The sequence below is a fragment of the Centruroides vittatus genome, unplaced genomic scaffold, assembly GCF_030686945.1.
Source record: "Centruroides vittatus isolate TY-2023 unplaced genomic scaffold, ASM3068694v2 scaffold_386, whole genome shotgun sequence".
Lineage (NCBI taxonomy): Eukaryota > Metazoa > Arthropoda > Arachnida > Scorpiones > Buthidae > Centruroides > Centruroides vittatus.
In genome coordinates, this window is record NW_027122706.1 from 1196435 (window position 1) to 1221486 (window position 25052).

Here is a 25052-nt window from a genome sequence, read left to right on the forward strand (position 1 = left end):
TTTTTATTTAAATAGTGATTATATATTTGATTTATTTTAAAAGATGTTTTTTTTTTTTAATTTCTATATTTAAATTCCTTAATTACTATTTATTTACTTAAAATTATTAATTTAGAAAATTTACCATAAACCATATATATATTAACATTTAAAAATTAAATTTTAATTTGTATTGCACTTTGCAAATTAATATATATATATACCAGGAGTATAAGCTTAAATCCGCTGTTTGCTAGTAGATGGCATAAGTGAGCATATTAAGATACCATGGAGATGCCATACTTGTTTTTTGATGATTTTGACATCTGTCAACATTAATCAGTGCACATCATCAGCAATTTCAAACAACAACATACATTTTTCCTTTGGTAATCATGTCTAGTTTTGTGCCAGAAAAAGAGCATATGCGGCAAGCTTTGCTTTCTGCTTCAATTTGAAGAAATTGACTGCTGAAGTACATCGAATGCTTGTGGAGGCCTATGGCAACAGTGCTTTATCGGAAACCATGTGCAGAGATTGGTTTCATCAGTTCAAAGATGGCAATTTTGACCTGAGTGACAAGAAGCGTGAAAATCAGCCCAGGAAGGTTGAGGATCATCAATTGCACAAGGACAATACCCAATTGCAAAAAATGCTTGCCAAGAAACTGGGTGTTACTCAACCAGCCATTTCCATGCATCTATGTGTCATGGGAAAGATTCAAAAGATTGGAAAATGGGTGCTGCATGAATTGAACAATAGGCAGATGGAGCAATGCCAAAACACATGTGAAATCTTGCTCGCCAGACACAAAAGGAAGTTGTTTCTGCATTGGATTGTAACAGGTGATGAAAAGTGGATATATTTTGAGAATCCTAAATGCAAGAAATTGTGGGTTGATCCAGGCAAACCATCAACATCTTCCCCAAGACCAAATCACTTCGGATGGAAGACGATGCTGTGATCTTGATGGGAACAGCAGGGTATTGTCTACTATGAGCTGTTGAAACCTGATGAAACTATCAATGCCTACTGCTACCACCAACAACTGATCAAATTGCACTGTGCTCTATGTGAAAAAAGGCCGAATTATCAGCAAAGACATGACAAGGAGATTTTCCTCCACGACAATGCACAATCGCATGCATCAAAATTGGTCCAAAACTACTTGGAGACACTCAACTGGGAGGTGCTACACCATCCCGCTTATTCATCAGACCTGGCCCCTTCTGACTATCACCTGTTTTCGTCGATGGGCCACGTGCTCACTGAGCAGCACTTTGAATCTTATAAAGACGTCTGAAAATGGCTTGATGAGTGGTTTGCCTCAAAAGAGAAGGATTTTTTTGGCATGGTATTCACACATTGCTCAAGAGATGGAAAAAATGTGTTGCTAGTGAGGGAAAGTACTTTGAATAAATTTGTTTTTGCTTTCAATGAAAAAAACATGAGTTTTTCTGACTAAAAAACAGCAGATTTAAGCTTATACACCTGGTGTGTATGTATGTATATATATATATATATATTCATAAAATAGATATATATTATTTGTTCTTAATTAATACATAATAAAAATATTGCATTTTAAAGTCTAAAATCTTTCAAAATATGTATTATAATTTCAAATAAAATTAACTAAAAAAATAAGAATGTTTTTTCAGTATAATTAAATTTTAATAGTGAATTCACAGAATTTTATGTTTCAATTTATAGATTTTTCAATTATTCATGAAAAAATTATAACTAAAATGAATGACTATTATATGATGTGTTTAGTTTTTATCATTATTGAAAAAATTAATAATGAAGATGCTATTAATTTTTAAAACTGTATAATAGATCATTTATTTTTTGTTAAAATATTTTAAAATACTGTTTTCATTTACATATAATAATTTAAATAATAACCTACTTATAAAAAATAAAAATGTAATATTCATTTTAAATATTACAATAATTAATAAGTATGTCATGGAATAGAAACAGCTTTTAAAATAGGAAAAACAATTATAACAGATGCATTATTGGAATATATGTCAACTATAAAAATTAGGATTTCAGTCATAATCTACAGTTATTGATTATCAATGCTACAGTTTTTATTACTAATTTGTTTAAAAGAGTTTAGCTCGCTTTTTTAAATCATTACGGCGCCATTCTGGTAAACGGTAAAATTCCAAACGAGTCAAATGGAAAATTGCATGAAATTCTTCATTTGATAAATGTCGCTGTAAATAAAAACATACAAAATTAAATATAATAATATACTTAATTTGTTTATATACTTTCAAATATTAAGAGTTTTCATCTTTACCTCTAAATGACATCTGTCAATATCTGGGGGCAGCCTATAATTATTAGTTATCAGCAAATGATAAGGATATAACTGAAAATAAAATATATATTATTATTTAGTTTTAATATAAAAATAATAATTAAAAAATTAAATTATACAGGACAGGACCAATTATCTGGCAAGCTTGAGATCAGGAATGGTCTGGATTTCTGGATTTTCTGCTTTTCTGGATGTGGGATAAACATATACTTAAAATATAAAATAAACAATGGAAAGGAAAGAATGAAATTGTATTTAACAAATACAATTAATACATTTCTAAAGTAAGATCTGTATAATCATTATTAATCCTCTTAAAATATAGAGTACCATGTATAGTGCAATATTTAAGATGAAAATTAAATAAAAAGAAGTAAAGAACATAACAGAACTGGTGTACAATGTATGAAAACCAAAAAAAAAAAGAAAATGGCTGCATGATGAACTACAATTGTATTAAGACCCACCAAATCAAAACTAGACAGTTTTCTGGTAATTCTGGAAGCTTGATAATTGGTCCATTACTGTATTTTAAAACTTATGAAAACATAGAATATTAAATTAAAAAGTATTTACTTTTGGAGGTTCATTTGATAAATGCAAATTAACATTAGGCATGGAACGTCTCAAATGTGGACTGTATGATGGATATCGAAAACTACTATAACCATCAGAATAAGGAGTACTGCGAAATGTTGCACTGACACTATGATTCTTCAATTAAATAAAATTTAAATTCATAAAAAGTATTAAAAAATAAAAAAAATAAAAGAAAATATTGAAAAATTCTTACTATCAATTTATCTTGATCAAGAACAGGTGATACTGCAAAAAAGACACATTCCTCAATTAATTTAAGCATTAATATTTAAAACTAAAATTTTTAATATAAATTTATTGAAAATGATGTCTTCGAGACAATCTGATTTGAATACTACATTCAATCTTTTACAACTGTTTAAACATATGAATTTTTCAATTATTATTGGAATATATATTTTTGTTTTTTTTTTTTTTTAATGTTAACCTTTGTTAATGATTCTCTATCTAAATTTTTAGACTGTTATATAAAGAATCCTGCAGTGTAGAGAAATAATACTAAACAAAATTATTGCTACATAAGTTTTGTTCAACAAAAACATTTACATTTAAATAGTAATAAAAAAAAATCACAAAAAAAATTAGAGATGAAAACTTCATAGTTCATCTCTAATTTATATAAAAGTCTAGTGAAGTGGATTGTATTGAGTTATCAGTATATATAAATTTACACATGAAATGCAAAAGAATTATTTATTTATTTATTTTTTCTTTAATTTTACTTTAAATATGTGTTTATTTGATTTCATGTATATATTCTACAGAATGTGTAATCCAATGAAGGCTTATAACGTAAGACAAAAATATTTGTTTTTCAGTTATTTTTCTGTTGGAAATGTAAAGATGGTTTTTTTTATATACCTAACTCTTATCCAGTTTAAACTTATTATTTTCATAGAAAATTTGTTCATCATTAAAATAATCAATATTAATGATGTACAGATTTTCTGTACAAAAGTATAGAATGTATACGATGAAATATGGAAATGCATTCAAAAATATGTTTACTCTTAAAATAAACATAGAGTAAAATTTTAAGAAAATTTAACATAACTAATTTACATACTATAAAACAGCAGTCAAGGGACTGGGGTAAATTACCCCAAATGGGGTAAAAATGAAATTATTGGGGGTAATAAGGAATTTCGCCAAAATCTAAAGAGTAAAAGTTTTCAATAAAATTATTGTGTTCCAAAATAATAATTTTATTTGGTTTGTCTATTATTTATTATTTTCAGTGTAAAATGATTCAATAAATAGTGTTTAATTTAAATTTGTATCAATTTTCTCTATTTCAAAATGAGGGGGTAATGTTGACTTAAAGAGGATGCATACATGCGGCGTGGCAAGGAAAAGCGGTGTAGCGTCTTCGCCACACGGCAGCACAACCACACAAGCGGCAATACGTTTACATTTCGGTGCATGCGTTCAGTATTCAAGATGGTGAACGATACCGACACTGCCGCTATCCACAGGTTTACAAATTTTGTTTTGTACAGTTTGTTTTATTTAGCTAGAAGATTTTGTTGAAGATTCAAATGAAGATTTTGGATTAGAGATATTTTCTTGGATCGAGAAAGAACTGATGTACAAAATAGGCTCATTCTTCGATTAAGATCTCTTGATAAAGAATACTATTTCGAGTAAGATTCGGTTGTTTTGTTCTTTGATTACTGTATTTGTGTAGCATTTGTGTTAAATTTATTATTCTTTCCTCTTTATTCTGATGTTAGTTATCTCGGTTAACCATGTCGAACTTTCTGCCATTAAAACACCACATGATTGTACTTTCTCACGTGACTGCCAGATGAATTGTTATTGGCTGATAGAAATGGGTCTTGGCGGCAGCCGCCGCAAAAGATAGAATTTGACCAACTTTCACGGCATGAGAAAAGTGGCATGAAATAGACCTCTGCAGTGAGAAAAAGTGACATCATTCTGTCGCTTTTCCTTGCCGCACCGCATGTGTGCATCCGGCTTTACACAAATATATTTTGGGGTAATGGCTAAAAAAGTTCCCCGCCCCCTGCTATAAAATAAAAACAAACTAAAAACATTTCACTTTTAAAAATATTAAATAATCAATATAAATCACAATAATTATTAAAAACTTATATTACTTACCACTAGATTTACCACTACTAATATCAGAACTTTGAGTGTTATCTAATTTCCCAAATGTGATATCTGTAGTCTGAAATTAAAACACATTTTTTCAAGCAGCTTAAACTAAAAATATTTTAATTTATAAAATTATTTTTATATAATTTAGTAAAATTAAAATGAATTTATTTGAAATATGATAGTCATAATTATTGATTACTAATGAATAAAAAAGTAAGAAGTGGATTATACTCATCAAAGTTTCTACAGGTCTTCCACAATTTCTGGTCATGTCGGGCAGGTGCAATAACTTCACACTGATAGAGCCACTTTCATGGATAGCATAATGGATTACTGTACACAACTATGTAAATGGATTAAAGTGCCTGTCATATATTTAGCAATGAGTGCTACATAAGACCAGACTATATGCAGAACCTCTAAAAACTTTGGTAAGTTTAACCCACTTTATACTTTTTTATTCATTAGTGATCAATAATTATGACATGACTCTCATATTATTAATTCATTACCCAAAAATTAAGACGTTAAAAATTAGAAACAGGAATAATTTATAAATATAATAATAATAATAATAATAATAATACATATATATATTTAGTTTTAAAATTTCGCTTTATACAAAAAAAAAAAAAAAAAAAAAAAAAAAAAAAAAAACATATATATATGGATAAAAATATATATAAGAATTTATTCTTAACCATTGAGTCTACATATATGTATACAATGGACATCTGTTTCTCATATACTTGAAGATTTTAAAGACCCAAAATGATCCACTTAATATTCTCATAGAACTGCAACTTTAGATAAGGACTTGTAGGTATAACTTTTGATAATAACTTGCAACTTAATTCATGTTTTAGGAAAGATAAGATCTTTCTAAATAACAATTACATTTTAAAAAGAGAAACAAAGTGATTGATTATTATTAAAACATAACAAAAAACATATTCACAATAAATAATTTCAAGAATATTTTGTTTGGTTAACAATTATACACAGGAATAAATTAATAAGGTTTGATCTAAACCTAAAGCAAAGTCTAAAATATTCTTTCTTGAAAACAACAAAAGTTTATTTTTTTGTTCAAAATATATAATCTATAATTCATTTAATACTCCAGAAGATCGTACACTTAATGAGAAAATGACCAAATTTATAAATACCTATATACATTTACAGATCTAAACTTGGCTAGAATTTTCACGGATTTGGAAAACAAATCTGAGAGAAAATAAAATTAAAAAATTCAAATTCTCACAAAACTATCAATAAAAATTTCAATTAATGAAAATTTCTACATATTATTGATATGTATATGTATCTATAATATAAAATCATCAGTATATTTAAAAAACATTAATAATTTACATCATTATAAAAAATAATAATTAAATCTTCATAATAAATACATTCATTTTAATTAAATTAATTTAATAGTTTGAATTTACCATAAAACCATATCCACCATCCCTACCACCAACTGGCAAAGTTGCAGATTTTGTTGTCAGGCCGTAACCAGGTTTAGGTACAGATCGAAGGGAAGAAACAACTAAAAATTGTATTATTATTATTAATTAAACTGAAAATAAGCATTAAATAAAAATGCTTTTAAACACACAATACTTTCAGTTTCTCACAATAAATAATTACTATATGTCAATTAATATTAATTTTTTAGCTATTACTGATTAAAAAATAAAATTGAATTTTATAAAAAATACTAAGCTCTTAAAGATAAACATTTATTTTTAAATTAATACTTAATCTATTTTTTTAAATTTAATCCACTAACCTTTGAATATATAATTAATTTGTGCATGTTTGTTTACATCATGACCTATTATGGTTTTATTTTTATTTGTTTAAATTCTTATTTAATTGACTAATCTTTAATACTAGTTGACACTTCATACTGATTTGTCTTTCTATAAAACTGTGTATAATAATAAGTATTTCAATCAGTAAAATAGTAACCTTGGATAAGTAATGAGGGATGTGAAGTACTCCCATGCAGGGTATTATTTTTTTTCAACATTCTCATTTTGTCGTCACTTCAAGGGTTCATTATCAGTTACAATAACTCATCCAGTTTTGAATCATTTATGTAACATCTTGATGTTAGTAGACCTTCCTCCTTGAAAGTTCATTTTATAAGAATGTAATTTTTGTCAGGTTTTTTTTTTTTCCAATTTAAATGCATGCCATAACAAATTTTGAAAATGTCTTGTTATTCAATTCTTTTTATGAAAAGAATCAATTAGAAAAATTTTCATGTAAATGCATGAAACTAATCACATGTAAATTACAAAAAATTGTATCTTTGATATTTTTTTTATTTTACATGCTTATTCATGGAACTTGTTAAACATACCTTGTATTAGAAACTTTTTCTCAAGTTTATCAATAATTTTATATTTAGTTTTCTCATTGTTTTCATTGTTACTTTGTTATAATCAACATATATAGATTTTCAATTAATCTTTTAATTTCTGATATATTAAATTTTTAAGATTTTTATTTAAAAACCTTCATTCTTCTAATTTTTTTTTTATTTCATTATTTTCAACCAATCTATGTAGCACATTAATGCTTGTAATCAATTGTTACTATTTAATTGATGTTCAATATTTTATTTTAAAACCAAATTATTGATTACTACCATTTACGTTAATTTTTTATCAAGAATTTGATGCTATCATTTCTTCTAGTTTTCTATAATATAGAAAAATATTCACTTAAGATTGAATTTAGTCCACATTTGTAACTAATTTAATTAGTTTATAGCATAATTATAGTATATAATTTCTGGTGGCTTCTTAATTGATTGATTCAAAATCAGATGCAAATATCCTGAAAATTTTAAGTTATAATCCTTCTATTTTAGAGTGGTTGATTTTTTAATGAATTGACATCTCACAATAGTTTATCTTTCCATTCTTGAATGTAACATGTTGTTTCTAAAGGCTACTAAAATAATTTATATTTAAAATTTTTTATTTTTGTATTAAAGTATTTGATTTTTAATGTGGATATTGAGAGTTTATTTTAAAAATTGATGGATTTTGAGCTGTGTTCTAAAAATCAAAGAAATTTTTGCTATAGTTTATGTTTTGTATAGTATCTGTTTTTATAACAATTCCATCTTTCAATTAGTGCATAAACTTAAAAAATTTATAAAATAATAAACAAAGTTATAAAATTAACATTTGCAAATATCATTTTCACAATTTAAGTTGTTTTAATATAATAAAGAATTTTAACTAAAATAATTTAAAATCTAAAATAAAATAAAATAAAATAAAATAACAGAAGTATTTGATTCTACTGCCATTGCAATAGTGCCAACTTATATAAATTTATTAAAAAAATTTAGGATTAGAATTTTAAAAAAATAAAATCTCAAGTGCATATAATATCATGCAGAAACAAAAAATAATAATAATAAAATAGGAAATTATATTTTCCTACCTGTTACTGTTTCAATATCCAAGCCTAACATGTGTATATGTAAGCATACTGCCATGGCAGCAGTATATTGTTGTCATTATATTTTTATAAGCTAAACATACCATTATAATCAGATAATGTACCAGTCCTACCCATAGAAGATCTGAATCCAGAATGACTGTCAAATTCATCTTCTTCCCAAGGCTTTGGATGATCTATATCTCTAGAAGGAGCTAAAAAAATAAAATTATAAATATTGGTATTTGTATAATGTTATACAACACGTCACCTCTGGTTGCAAGCTCTTGGCACAGACAGATTATTTACATAGACCTAATCAAGTAGCAAATATAATACATCAAGAGCTTGCAAAGAAACACAAATTAGTAGACATCCATAAACCATACTACAAATACATTCAAATACATTCCACAGACAGTATTGGAAAACAACACATACAAAATGTACTACGACAGAGCCATAATCACAGATAAAACAATTTACCACAACAGATCAGACATCACACTCATTGACAAACACAATAAAATCACATACATTATAGACATATCCATTCCAAACACTCACAATATACAAAACACATGCACTGAAAAAATTAGCAAGTACACAGAACTCGCCCAGGAAATAAGGCATCTGTGGAGGATGGATAGGGTGCTTATTGTACCTGTTGTTCTCTCCTCTACAGGTGTCATACCACACACACTACACATAGCCTGGGCACATTACAATTGAATAGAAACATATACATCACACTACAGAAGGCCACTATATTGAATACATGTCATATTGTGAGAAAATTCCTGAATACAGACACACACACTGATACATTTCTTTAATTTCTGTTTTGGTTACTATGCCTTGACTTTGGTCCGGCATAGTACTTAGCCACCGGTGTTAACCGAGTATATTTCACTTAACCCAACACAATAATAATAATAATAAATTAATTATATTAAAATAAAGAATTTATTTTTAAGTCTTTATATACTTACATGCATTAACAGGACTATCATAACGAAGTCTCACTGGTGGTTCTTTACTTGCAGAAGGAGTGCGAGAAGCATTCCTTGGATCAAGATTGGCTCGTTTCCAAGCTCTCAATTTTTCTCTTTCTTTAACAGTTTTCAAAAAAACCTGTTTAAAATAAATATATAACAAATAGATTAATGTTATTATTTATAATACAGTAGAGGCCCATAACCTCAATGTGAACTGAGATGATGAGTTATTGAAAATGACAAGTTTTACAGCATAGTGATGATGCTAATCTAAATAGCAAAATTTTCATAGGGTATTGTAAGTGCAAATTCAAATATGTATTAACTACATAAAAATAGTGACTATTTCTATTTGTTGTTTCATTTAAAAATATATTAGCTATTCAGTGGCTACTTTTGAGTTAGTGACACTTTGCAGTAGCAGCTTGGAAAAGATCCATATTCTTTGTTAACACATGGAATTGATGCTATTATCAAGTGTTGCCAGTGAATAACTATAACTTATTTCATCCTTGTGTTATGTTAAAAAGGTAAAATTAGATTACTTGCTTTTATTTTTTTTTTTTGAACAATAAGAGTTTTAATGTTGAGTTATCAAGAGTTAAGTTTCTGGGACTCTACTGTATATCAAAATTGAATATCAAATACTTAATTAAATACTTAAATTGTTTACATGAAACAGACAACTAATTTTGAGAGATATGATTCTGGAATATGCAACAAAAAATTTTAAAGGCAAGTTTAATTCTTAAAATAATTTTTTTGGATTATGACCGCAGAAATATTAATTATTATTAAGTTATTTCAACAGCCATTATGGTTAACCAAGATAAAGTTAAAATTTCTCAAATGAATTATAAATTTAATATTGTGAATATATCATTACATATCATATTTTACAGCATATAAGATGCACCCCATTTTGGAACAGAATATACATGAAAAAGTATTTAGTGTATTTAAGCTAACCTATGCCTTTGGCTCTTGACCCCAAAATTTATTTACTGTTAAAAAAAGTAAAACTAGAATGCACACTTTTATTTATCAGGGAAAAAGAGGAATTTAAAAAGTCATTTACAATTAAAATATTCAACATAAATACATGCAAAAGCTGCTTAGCTACAGCAAAAAATAACATGTTTAAGTAACATTTTTATTCAAAGGTTGGGCTAGGTATTATAGTTACCTGTAGCCTATGAAAGCCATTTGGGGAATTCATTAGCCTATGGAAGATTGCAACTTCACATATAAGATGTAAGGCAATTTTTTACCCTTTCTTTTGTATAAAAGTTGTGCCCTTTATGCTGTAAAATACAATACATATGAAAAAACAAACACCACTTTATTTTTGTCACTAAATGTCAAAACTCACTAACAATATATATATATATATATATTTTTTTTTTTTATCAATAATAGTATGATATGTCAATTGATACATTAATGATTTATACCAAAAAATATTTAATACAAGAAACATACAAGAAAAAAAATTTAACTTAAAAAGTGAATAGTTTAGGTTAATCATTGAATACATAAGGATAATTCTGATTATCCCTATGATTTTCATTATGAAATTCACTGTGGAGCAAAAGTAATGTTATAAAAATTAAAAGTAATTTTCCAAAGCTTACTTTTCAAAAAATTTACCAAGATGAAATGAAAATAGAAAGTTGTAATATGGATATAAAGAAAGAAAAAAGAGTGTCTGAACACAGTATGAAAATTCTGTAAAACAAACTAAAACATTTGATACTATGTAACAAAATCAAAACCACAATGGGATGATGATGATGGTTGATTTTTGGTTTGATTGCTTGTACATAAAATAACAATGGCTAACTGATTATCATGAGTTCCAAAACAAAGTGCAGCTTCTGATAAAAGTGTCAAGAAGGTATACATGACCATAGTTTATGTTTGGTGTCAACATAAACAAACTAAGGTCAGAGAAACAGTACCAGCTGATAAAATTTATACTACTAAACATAAAAGAGATAAGCATGATAAAGTAATGTCAAAAATAAATAATGCATTGTTCATTTGAATCAAATATTAACACAATTTAATTACATGTTTATACTTCTGTTGTATTCTCAAGCCAACAGTTTATATTTTTAGAATATTTAATTCAAAATAAAAATCTTATTAACTTATATAAACAGATCTTGTATTTTATAAGGAAAATGATCTAGATAAGTAATCTTAAATTTAAAATACTATATCTTTTATAATAAATCATCATAAAAAATATATAAATATTCTATCAAATTAACTATTTGTTAAAACACAAATAGTTAATTTGATAGAATATTTATATATTTTTAATGAGTATTCTTAAATTTCTAAATATATCATTTTATATCATTTAAATTATAAAGATATTATAGAATCATAGAGACTAGTATAAAATATTGACTACAAGAGTAAGTTCAAGCTTACTTTTAAAAACTTATTTATTGATAAAAATTAAGATTTGTCATAAGAATTATAAAAGTTGTCAATTGCTTCATCATTGCATTCCAATAGCTTAATAATTTTCTTATTCTATCTTCATTTTTTGATTCTCAAGATTCTTCAGATCTACCAATTTCAACCAGCATTGATCTAAGCTTTATAGATGAGTTTCTCCTATGACATTGTAAATCCATTGTTAGCTACTCTAATTGCTTTGAAACTTCTTACAAATATCAAGAATGAGATAAATTCTCATTGTTATTTTAAAAATGAGCTAAGTTGTCATCTCTAAAGAGTATCTAAATTTACTTTGAGAGGAGTTTTGATGCTGAAAGTTGTTTATCAAAACTGTGGCATTCAAAATAAGCCTAGTATCAAAAAATAAGTCCATTAGCTTTATTGTTCAAAGATTGACAAATGCTGGTAGTAAACAGGAGAAATATATTTCACCAGCATTTTATCAATTTTTTGAACAATAAATCAATACAAGAAATATCAGTCTTAAGAAAAATAATTATTGATAAGGCTGAAGATATATTATATGGTACAGTATTCAAGATTAACCTTATTTCTTATACTATTTTCTAATAAGTTTTTCATAGTATTTATTACTGCAAAATCTACTATTATTGATTTTTGGAGGAGGAGTTGCGTTTTTTTTTTTTTTTTTAAAAGAAACACTCAATAAAATTTTAAAAATTTTTATTCCATAACAATCATGAAAATATTGGTAAGATGTTTTACTTAACATACTTTTCCAATTCCTGTAGCAATCTTAGACAATTCTTCCTCTTCTTTCTTTAACTGAGTATCTTCCTCAATAATTTCGCTTTCTTCTTCTTCTTCTAAATCCATTTCTCTTGAACTTCCACTCCATCTTCTACGTCTTTCTGAAAATAAAGTAATATATATTTAATGTTAATATCTGTACATTGAAATATTTTGTTCAATTATTACATATATTTTCTGAAAAAAATATATTATTATAAGATCTATTATTGCAAAATATACTATATGGATGTTTGTGTATGAGGTCACAATTTTGTTCACCCACATTGGAGCTTAATAACTCCTGTGTCTTTGGTTGAAAATTTCTGAAATTTTGTGGGCAGGTTCGTGTATCAGGGGATTGATGCTATTAAATTTTGGTGGTTAAAGATCAAGAGAATGAGGAGATAGACGGGGTTGTATGTCATATCTCAAATAGAGTTGGACTTAATGAGTAAAATCTATACAATCATCTCTACCCTCAAAATTATAAAATTTCAAAATAACTCATCTCTATCCTCAAAATTAAGCTTTTTGTCAAATTATAATAAGTATATAAAAAGTTTTTTAAAATAAAACATCATAACATATGATGTCACATGCAATTTTGAATATTGTTGCTGGATTTTTTTTCTATTGTTTATAAAAAATTTTTGTTTACAATATTGGTCAATGGTCAAATAATAATATAAAAGTGAATACAATTAAAAAAATAAGTAAAACAATAAATTTGTAATGAGAGCAAGAAATAGAAAATTCCATTTTTAAATAACTCAATTAATTAAATTTTTGACAAAACTAAAAAGCATAACCTATTTTCAGTACATTTTTCTTCATGTCATTTCATTAATGTTTGGTTCTAATTCTTTCATATAAATTTATATGTTTAAAATATAAAGTAAATCTCTAATATACCTAAAAATCTGAAATTTTTTAACAAATATTTTGTGATTTCTGACTCAAATCTCAAATGCCAATATATGAAGCGTGCAATGCCATAAGGTTGTAAATGCCATTTTTCTCAAAATACGTTTTATTGAAGAAATGAATTTTAAATGCAATGTTTTTTCCTACAAAAAAATATTGTGGCGATAGTGGCACTCTAAGTGGCTATATTTTGAAGATGAATTTATGTGCAAGCCATAACGTTTTAAGTGCCAAAGTGTAAGCCACGTGACTTTTGGCATGTAAAATGTTACGGTTTACATTTACATCATTTTGTTATTCCAATTTGTAATGCAGTGAGTTTTTTATGCAGAACTGGATAACTGAATCCCAGTTTATTAATAGTTAACCTGTATCATCTTATTATTTGATATTTCAAAATGATATTCGGACTTCCATTAATCTTTCAAATTTGAAGTTTTTAAATACATTTCAACTTTTATTACACTAAATTAATACCTTACTGTTTATATTTTCCTTCATTTATCATAATTATATTACAATTGATAAAGATTACAGTTCAGTTCAAATACCAAAACTGTGGGCCCAACATTGTTGAAGCCAGGAAGCAGTCACTAATAGATTATTGCCAGTTTTTAATGTTAAAATTGATATTGAATTTGTAAATTGTGTTTAATAATTTAAATGTAAGTTTTTGATATTCAAAACTGTTTTTCAGCTGTAGAAACATTAATTTTATGGTTGCAATTGCTTTTGGCATTTACAACTTTATGCACTTGCACAATTTTGGCATTTACAACGTTATGGCTCTAACCCTGTTTTTAAACTTTTTTTGTTTCCTTACCATCATACTTAGGTGTTTGAAATTAAACCCAATGTTTTATTCCAAAGTGTAAATTGTTAAAATAATTTTTATAGCATTTGATTAAAGTTTGTTCATTAGGAAAAGTGTTTTTTCTCTCTCCTGAAAAGTTTGTTTTTTGGCATTTACAACATTATGGCATTGCACGCTTCATATAAAAACTGACTATGAACAAACTTTATATTTTTAAGTCAGAAATCATTAATATTAGTTAAAATATTTTTGTTAATAGACAGATTACTTTTTAATCTATGTACAACAGAACCTGAGTTTAGCAGACACTGTCAGGATTGGAAACTATGTCTGCTTAGGACAGTTGTTTCTTAAGACAAGTATCCATTAAAAAATGTCCATATATTTTTGCAAATACTTGACTTTTTAAAAATTAATACATGGTTTTGTTTTGTAAAAGAATCTATGATAAGAACAAAATTCAGAAATTGCCAAAAGATCATCAAACATTATAAAACTATTTTCATGTAATAATTACCAATCATGGCATTTTTAGTGCTATCTGCTATTTTGTACTTAAATTTAATAACAGAAATTGTGATATTTTTTAAGACATTAAAATTGCAAAATTTTTATGTAACCTAAAATGTTACTGTGAATTAAACATAAATAAAAAATTATCAAAAGTTTCCATTCCAGAAGGTTACAAAAGATCAAAGTTGTTTATAAATTCTCTCTCCAAATCAACTGATAATTTTTTAAAATAGTCAGTTCTCAGAAATTTACTATATAAAGTCATCGTACATAAAAAATTTAAATGAATATAACATTTTAGAATTAAGTTGCCATTACATTGATTATTATTATTAAAAAAAAAACTGATTTAAATGATGAGTATGAGTTAATTTTATATTTTTTTTCTATTTTTTAGTATGACAATATGAATGACAATAAATTACAATCTCAATATAATATCATAAATACCTGGATCTGTATAAGGAAATGGTGGAGCAGGAAAATCATCTCTCTCAATTTTAGCAACTTCAGTAGGTTTTGGGCGTTGTGCATTAGGGTAATGAGCCAATTCTATTGGTTCTTCATTATTCATATGTGGGGAACGTGGTCGTGGTGTAGTAGATTGAATAGAATCCACTTGAAAAAATAATATATAAATTAGAATTTACTTTCTAATAAATATTGGTTCAGTAATAAAGTTTAACAAAATTTTATTTTTAGATTTTTAATGTGTATATTTTACTTTATAAGTTTTATAATTACATCTATACACATTATTGATTAAGGCTGTCTTGATAATTAGGCACTATAATGATAAGGAGAAAACATGCTTACTTCAGGATATCAAAAATTCTTTGAGAAAATGTTTCTCAATAAATAAATTTTGGGTATCCTGAAATAAGCATTTGTTTTCTCTTTACATATTATTGTTTTAGTATATTCATTGCATAATATCAAGAAGTAATTAATGTTATTACATAATAATAATTGCAAGGGTAAACATGGTAAATATGTTTATAATTAAAATTTATTACTAAAAATAATTTAATTAAATATTTTATATGAAAAAGACAAACATTTAGTTTCTTACCTAAAACTTGCATTCCTAATGTAACAAACAGATTTGACATGAAATAAAAAAAATATTTTTAATTTATATATTAAAAAATTTACAGTTGATTTCCAAATTATACAGAGTAATATTTCTGACAATAAGAAATGAGATACTTATTTAATGAAAAAATAGAAAAAGTTCTAGATATAATATTATTTCCTGAAGGAAAAGAAAATAAATTTTATAAAAACATAAAATCAATGTATACATTTTGCAGCATTAAAATAATAAGATTGTTTTCAGTTTATAATCCAATATAAAAATTTTTCAAATTAATACTTCAATCACATATTTAAAAGAAATAATTTTCAGTAAAAATGCTTTGAATAGATTACCATCTCAAGTATAAAATTAAAGCCAGTTTTATGATACATTTTATTAATAAATTCATTCCTGTAAATGAATCATGAAGTGAAATCTCAAATGAACAAACAATACTTATAAATTCAATTTTGTCTGTCTTGTATTAATGCATTCAGTTCTATTAGTATTGGACTGTATACTATAAAGTAAAATAACAACCTTTTTCTTTTCCAGCACAAATTTAATTATTTAAAAACGTTTTCAACTGCTTTTAGCAGTCTTTGTCAGTTAATCGTACAATGAAAAGAACTCAGAATTCTAATTTACGAAATATAAAAAACAAACATCTGTAGCAGTTGGGCGATTTAACGGTAATGCGCTTGCGCGTTATACCAAACGTACAATACATAAAATGATAAAAAAAACACATATGCAAATTAAAAATAAATATTAAGATAAATTAAATGAAACAATAATGCCATCCATAGTGATGTTCTGTTAATTTAAGTTATTAAAGAAGGATTTCCAGGCTGATGCCAAACTGTTCACATCCCTATGGTATGTATTTCCATTTTTTCAATGTGCTTAACCGCTTGTCTTGATCTTGTGGCCCTAACGATAGAAGCTTTATCCCAGAATACCATTACCCCTTGTTCTTTTGCAAAAACCACCAGTACCGTAGAATCAACACTCCTGTTCACAGAATGTTTATGTTCATTTATTCTTTGTTTCAAACTCCTCATCATAGTGCCGATGAGGAGCTTGATGAGGAGCTTTCAGGTGTCACCTTATCCATGGACTACCCCTTTTCTCATAAAATATGGTTGAGTTTTGGAATTGCAAGATTGGGCTACAAGTGGCATATTGATATATTTGTAGGGTTCTAGGCTACTAGATTTTGGCAACTTACTAGTTTTGGGCCATTTTAAAAATAATTTTGGCTACATTTCAAGAATTCTGCTTTACTTTTTCTAAAACCTATCTGGCAATCTGTGAGGTTCTGACAGACACGTGCTGCTTACCTGCAGTTTATTTATTTATTATTATTATTATTAATTTTTAATTAATAAAAATAGCATTCCATTGGTAGCTGTATTTCATTTGCTTAATAAATTACATCAGTTACATGGCATTTAGCATATTGTACAGAAATATGTAAATCTTGGAAAATTCAAAATTTGGTAATTTAAAGCTGCAATTATTTTGAATGTTGAATTTCAAACTAACAAAGATTTCCTGTATATAGCTGCAGACTACCACCTGTACCAATGTTTAATAAAATAAAACCATGTGTAGTTTTCAAACCTAACTGATATTTTCTTAAAATAACCCAAGCATTACCACGTACAGTAGTTAATGATATTCATTATTTTTAAATAATATTAATTTTTTATTAAATATTACTATAATAATATGTAAATATATTATTTAATGTATATATTTATATTATTATACAGTTTTTACCTTGTTTTATAATAGGTTTCATTATTATTCTTCTTCTACCACCATTTTCTGTTTTTAATAACCATGTAAATAAAAATTATAAAATAAATATATTTCAAAAGTAAAATGTGAAAATATATTATATTTTATTTCAATAAGTGAAATGTAAATTAATAAATTTATTCTCTTTACAAAAAACATTAATTAACTAATCACCAGGAGGACGATGGAACTGAGGTGATTTTGGAGGATGTGGCTCAATTGGTCTCTTTAAATATCCCTGAGTAGGTTCAGCAGTAAGATAGCTATATGTATATACTCTACTTAAATCTGTGATGAGAGGGTCTTTGTCAAGAAAGCTGCCAGGACTCAGTCGACCATACTAAATAAAATATTAAACTCTTTTACTATTCAAATACTGAATTAAATATATAAATGACTTTTCATTAATCTTTCTTTAAAAATTAAACATTGTAATTATGATAAAAGTAATTTTTATAATGTCTTATAAATTGAAGCCATGTTTTTTATCTATGTTTATCCATACTGCACAATGAAGCGGCCTTTGATAGACACCAGGCTTTACTTTAAATCCATCTTCGTTCTGTTGTTTAGGTGATGATATGCATTTTGGGCTCTTACTCATCTTCTGTCAGCTCTTTGTTATTTCTTATTCGACACATTGTATAAAACATATAAACAGATAGCATTCTTGCCTCTTTAAAAATGCATAGAACTAAAAAATAGAGTTAACACTAATATATTAACACAACTAAAAACTTCAGATAAAGAGGCGTTAAAGCAATTAAAAGAAATATTTTATTTGTGCAAGTGCTTTCGATGTGTGTAAATTATGTCAAAAGCACTTGCACAAAGAAAATATATCTTTTAATTACTTTAATGCCTCTGTATCTGAAGTTTTTAATTGTGTTAATACAACTGTTGGCATGACGTCCAATCTAAGTATTTAGTTTACCTAACATTAATATTAACATTAATATATACAAGTTTTTTGATTAGTGTCAAAATGACACATTCATGACAGAAAATGTTGTTTCTTATATACAACATATAGGAAACATTGCTTATGATATGTCTATATTTTGAATGTGTCATGATTGTCTATGATTGTCATTTAATGTTGTACATAACTACAGTAAGTGCATCAGAGTAAACTAATATATGTATGTCTGAAAGTGTTGATTCTCATTGAATGTAGTTTTGGAAATGTGTGTGCATTTAGGTAGTGTAGAGTTTTCCTTAGTTGTTTTGATTGTGCATTTTGTGGTTTCTGTGTGGAATTTAAACCTGTATATTTAATGAGTATTTCTTAGAATAAATTTATAAATATGTTAATTAAATCTGTCTCTATAGTGTAATTGTTGTATTTAACAAATCATTTCAATTTAAATAATTCCAAGTGTGCTATTTCATATGATATAAATTATATTTTCACTAAGATTGATACACAATCAGTATTTTGCTTTTTTATTGATAACATATGACCAATAAATAGCAATATGCCATTCATGCTGTAAATTTAGAACAATTCAATATATTTTAGAAAAGTTTGATTGAAAAGAATTGTCTGTAGTGGGATTCAAAACTCTTGCTTAGCATGGAAAAATATTTTAAAATTTATAAATTATAAATTAGAAGAAAAAAACCCTTTTTAATATAGTATATGTAAATAATTTAGATTTTACAATAATTAAAATAACAGTTATTTTGAAACTGTTTCTCTGTAATAAAATAGTTTGCCATTAGCTGGCATAAAACAAAAACTAAAATAAATTAACAATATAATAAAAACCAACCTGTCTAGTAAGAGAACTGTAAGGACTGGTGGAACGGGAACTGGAGAGACTGGGAGAATAAGGTGGGAAAATCTAACAAGGAAGGTTAACAAAACAAAAATGTACAGTTACAAAAATAAAAAAAAATAAAAAAGAGAAAAGAAACAAAATAAATTATAATACAAAGAAACACATTAGGTGGTATTTGTGTCATTAGTAACATTTTATAAAGTTATTTGTTAAATTAAATTTAAATCCAATATTTTATATTTTAAAATGTTCACAAAATTAAATTTTTAATTATTCTGCATAACTTGAATAAGTATTCTATAGATTTAGAACAGTATGCTTTCTTGCTTTACAATTGCTTGTTTACAACTTTCACTTTTACAACATTTGTAAGTTTCCTGTTGTGACTATGTAATATGTTTATATAAAAAATGGTTATTTAAGCAGTAAACAGGTTCCAATACATAATATGCAGAATTTACAGATATACAGGGAAATTGATAAGAAATATAAATAAATACCTATTTAATAATTTTTACCTACAGTAAACCCCAACTCGGACTAATAGGGGTGAAAGTTGTCTAAGTTTATAATAATTCAAGTTAGCAAGATATTTTCTCTAATAAAAACAAAAAAGTGAATAAAGAGTATAGTTTATTTATGGTTTTTTAAAATTGATTTATTATTTATTTATCATCATCGGTTATAGTGCTGAATTTTTTATTACCGGAAATAAGCTGGAAAATTTCATGACAATACAATATACAACAATGTACAGTCTTTATTAATTTACCAACTACAGTAATATAATACATAGTATTGCAAAGACTTCCAGATATAGAAAACACTCATTTCAAGAACATTAAACACAATGCAGTGTACAGTACAGTAAGGTGTTATTTGTCAGAGTTAAACAAGGACTCATTCTTTTGTATCCAGCATATCTTATGCTTGACTGTGACTTCTTTGATGTAAAGTACAGAGGAAAACACCTGCTGATTTCTGATATGCTTGATCTTGTTTAGCTGTTTTTTTATTATACAATCAGCTATAAAAATTATCATTTTTGTATTGTCAAGAAATTTTAAATTATTGTATAACTGGAAAAAATTGTATAACTTATGAGAAGTCTGACACTAACTGTACAAGTTAGTGGGGTTTACTGTGTTTAGTTTACCTATTTTCCCAATAAACATTATCATAAAATTTTTCAGGAATTTTCAAAAGCTGTGTTATAAAATTTCCTACCTGACCGTCAATATTATTTGCTTGATCATCAAATACATTATCATCTAATTTACTATCTGGTCTTGGTCCACATCGAGGATGCCAAATAGCACCACCTAAGAGAAAAAAAAAATAATATTTTCAAATTAGATTTTATTATATATTTATAATAAGTCAAAACTAAAAAATTAAAGTTTTAAATTTCCAAATAATTGAAATATAATTTTCTAATTAATCTCTCATTAACATAATTATAACAATATTATAATTATAATATTGTTTTAATTTATTCTATATACTATTTATAACTTTTTATTCCTAAACTCTAACTGTTTAGAAAGAAATTAAAATCATTGGAGAGACAAGGAAGGAAATTAAGATGAAAACAAATTATACTTTGCTTGAATTTCTTACAAACAATAAAGAATATCTTAAAAAAAAAACAGAAATTGATACACTTAACTTTATTTTAGGAGTGAAGATACAATTTGTTTTGAATAAATATTTTTGGAATTCTAAATTCTAGCTTCAGTTCCATCAAAATTCAAGCAGAACATTAAAATGAGGTCATAAATTGAATAGAACAAACTAAAGTACATTAACAGCTGTTTGTGGTGCAGACTGCATAACACTTGGAGCCAGCTGACATAAATCCACTTTGCAGTATTATTATTTATCATTTTTTATTTAAGTATTTATTGTTCTTGCTATTAATTAATTTATATTTAATTTTACTTATTTTTTATATCTATTTATAATTCATTTGTAATATTTTTTATTAATTTATATTTATATTTTCATATTAATTTTGCATCCTCAAAAATTTTCTTGATATATATTTTATTTTACAATCATCATCTTAATATGAACTCCTAGTAATTGAAAAAAAAAAACATGTTTCTATTACTCTTCTACTTCATTTCAACATTTGAAACTGCTCTATTTTTAACATATCTGAACATGTCTTCCTGTATAAACTTATATTTGTTTAACCCTTTGCCTGCCGTTTGCCACGCCCCCTTATTTTGTAAAACAGCCAAGGGCAAAATAGGTAAATCAAGCAATATTATTTTAAAAATTCACCAAAAATTAAATTATTATTTTATTCATATGAAAAAAATCACATATCTTTATCAATATAGTTAGTTTTAAATACAACATTTTTCAATAGAGTTTGTTTGAAAAATTTATTAGAAATATATATATATATATATATATATGATAAGTGACATTCAAACTTGAAAATTTGTTACTTTTTGTCAAAATTAACATTGTCTGGTTACTTCATTCTTATTGTCACTGAGCCAGAACTAGAATATTGTTCTGTACAATTTGATATAACATTTATGCATGTAAGTTTATTCATTGTGAAATTCTTGCACATTATATCAAACATTTGCTTGAAATCTGAACTTTATTCTGCTTTCAACTAATATAATGAACTAATATACTTTATTCATTTCATATCAAACAAGATTATATATTTTTGTAATAAACATATGATTACCAGTAGCAATAGCTGTAACATTTGCTGATATTTTAGATTTTAAAAAAAATTAAAAATTAAAAATAAAAAAAAATATGTAAAATAACAGAGCTGAAGGTCATAACTTGAATATTTATAAAGCATTGACATATTATAGCTGAATAAACTTATTATAGCATTAATGAACTTATTATAGTAATATTATTGCATGAATATGCTAAAAATGAAATAAAAAATTATCAGAAAATGAAAAATTAAGAAAAAAAACCGATAATTAAAATTTTTTAAGTCAACAAAACACCACCTGGACAAAAATATGTGAAACAGACGATAAACAAGACGATGCCATCAAGTGCTGATATCTGTTATCGATAAATTTTATAAAAATCGATTGTTAACAGGGTAACGATCAATCGGTACCCTGGCCGAGAAAGGGTTAAATAACATTTGATTTTTCAAAATATATCAGTGTTAAGATTATATCATATAATATCAATTTAATAAACACTTAAACATTAAAAGCAAATTAATCTAATTAGGAACTTTTAAATCAAAAACTATACATAATAATTCAAGTGTATAAGCATTTTGATGCTTCTGATTTTAAATGTTAAAAAAATTTATAATATATAAGTATTATAATTAATATTACAAAATTATTAACATTGTAATATCATATTCCTACTCTCACCCTGCATATACATTTCTTCTCCATCTCCAAAAGGATCTCCACATTTTGAACAACGAGCACAAGTAGGATGAAAATGATGGGTATCACCAGCCTATCAAAATTAGTTTTTTCAAATTAATTTAACTTTTAGTTTATTAGTATTCATGTTATTAATATTAAAAACTAAGAATATAAAAAAATATATCTCCACATTTTATAATTTTCTAGATAAAAGAAATCATTTTAGTAAGTTTGAATTTGTAGTTAACAATTAATCAAAAATTAAATTTTAACAATTACATTACTAATATCAAAATCATAGCTATATTTATTAAATATTGTTCCATAATATACAATTTATAATATATTTATTACATATGTAAAAGTTCCATATCAATTTAATTATCATAAAATCTTCTCTGTGTTGAAACCGTGCCTTTTTTATGTTATATTTTGAGACACCATAAAGTGCTGACACTAGACACTGGACTTTTCCACATCCACTTTATTTTCTTATATACTTTACAGTTTCAACACAGAGAAGATATTTATATTTTTTTTTTTGAAATGACTGATCACATCCAACTAAACACTATGAAGACATACCAGATAAAAAAAAACTACACAAGACCAACACTGGATTGGCACTTGGAACAATTAGTTTAAAGACTGCAAAGTAGATAATAAAATAAAGTAGATGTGGAAAAGTCCAGTGTTTTTCATCAACACTTCATGGTGTCTCAAAATATATTATAAAATCATTAAAAAAAAATCCAATAATAAATATAACTGCTGATCATTCATCATTTACCAACTAATATTTAAATTCATTAATGACGATAAAGATTCAGATGTCCACAGTTCTTTGTGATAATCTATATTCTTATACTTTAGTTTGAAACAATATTTATTGTATATAATCAGTGGCATACTAATGGGATGCAGGGATGAATCTAGCCCAGGCAACAATCAGGAGGGGGTGTTGAAATCAGGAAGAGTTGAAATACTAATACTAAGTGTCTTGGTGATATCATTTAATGAACATGATTGGTCAATTTAAACTGATAACGAATGCTGCTGAGGAGAGATCATTGAGGAACACAATTGGTTAAATTTGAGTTGATAGCACATGCATCTCAATGAAGAGACCATTGGCAAAAACATCACGTGATGTGGCAGACCTGGAATAGAGCTACGACTAGCATAGCTGCTGATTGGTCGACTGGCGGTTATCGATGACTATATAAGGTTGATATGGAAGCGGGAAATTTGAGTTGGGATTAGTCTTGCTGATTGAGTTCTACCATAGCCGAAGAAGGTGTTACTGTTAGCCAACTGTTCGTTGATCGTTGTAAGGTGCCTTCGTGACAGACAAGTACAGGAGATGGAACTTTCATTGGAACTGGAACTGGAACATTGTGTTATTGGTGTACCGAACAATCGCCAATTGTGAAACTGTATATTTTTTAACTTTACTACAAGTTAACTAACAAAAAAAAAAAAAAAAAAGGGATCCTATAGGAAATCCCCTAAAGGCATCATGAGCATAGAAAACAGGTAAAAAATGTGCTACTATAATGCTGTCTGACAGAATTTTGAGTGATGTAGGAGAATTGTCTGGATAAGTGTTGATGGCATAATGTTCTCTCATGAATACATGCATGACATCATGTAATCTTAAAGATTTGGATCATGTAATCTTAAAGACAGTGAAAGAACAGAGTACACTCAAACCTGTTTTTGTGCGGTGGATAGGGACCGCATAAAAGAAAACACATTAAAAAAATATTTAAAAAAAAAAAAAAAATGCACAAAACTTCACGAGTAGCTATAAAAAATAGTTTTTGCAGCACAATTGAAAAGTAAATTTTTTTTATGCGGTGAATAGGGACCGCATAAAAAAAGTCTCAAGCAGAAAATACACTCAAACCTGTTTTTGTGCGGTCTTTTTTTGTGAGATTTTTTATTTGCTGTAGCTCCTTTTTGTCCAATTCAATTCAGGAATTTTTTATTTTAATGTAATTAAACATAAACAC

General features: G+C 26.3%; 1 protein-coding gene across 4 annotated transcripts in view; it reads right to left on the reverse strand.

Annotated features, from left to right (window-relative positions):
* Nucleotides 1-1595: 1595 nt before the first annotated feature.
* Nucleotides 1596-25052, reverse strand: part of LOC136988717 (actin-binding LIM protein 2-like) — an 81812-nt gene continuing 58355 nt past the window's right edge. The window contains exons 7-22 of one of the 4 annotated variants that reach the window (XM_067286669.1): nucleotides 23038-23128; nucleotides 20882-20976; nucleotides 19646-19717; nucleotides 18045-18210; nucleotides 17850-17897; nucleotides 16059-16073; nucleotides 15437-15604; nucleotides 12718-12854; nucleotides 9502-9643; nucleotides 8644-8724; nucleotides 6493-6593; nucleotides 5039-5108; nucleotides 3108-3139; nucleotides 2891-3028; nucleotides 2294-2365; nucleotides 1596-2207 (exon numbers count right to left, since the gene is read on the reverse strand). In XM_067286669.1, coding sequence (XP_067142770.1) covers nucleotides 2094-2207; nucleotides 2294-2365; nucleotides 2891-3028; nucleotides 3108-3139; nucleotides 5039-5108; nucleotides 6493-6593; nucleotides 8644-8724; nucleotides 9502-9643; nucleotides 12718-12854; nucleotides 15437-15604; nucleotides 16059-16073; nucleotides 17850-17897; nucleotides 18045-18210; nucleotides 19646-19717; nucleotides 20882-20976; nucleotides 23038-23128 — 1542 coding nt within the window. In that variant the 3' untranslated portion in view covers nucleotides 1596-2093. Of the gene's footprint in view, nucleotides 2208-2293; nucleotides 2366-2397; nucleotides 2502-2890; nucleotides 3029-3107; nucleotides 3140-5038; nucleotides 5109-6492; nucleotides 6594-8613; nucleotides 8725-9501; nucleotides 9644-12717; nucleotides 12855-15436; nucleotides 15605-16058; nucleotides 16074-17849; nucleotides 17898-18044; nucleotides 18211-19645; nucleotides 19718-20881; nucleotides 20977-23037; nucleotides 23129-25052 lie in introns of those variants that run through there. The other 3 variants (XM_067286668.1, XM_067286670.1, XM_067286671.1) reach the window with 3 other exon arrangements.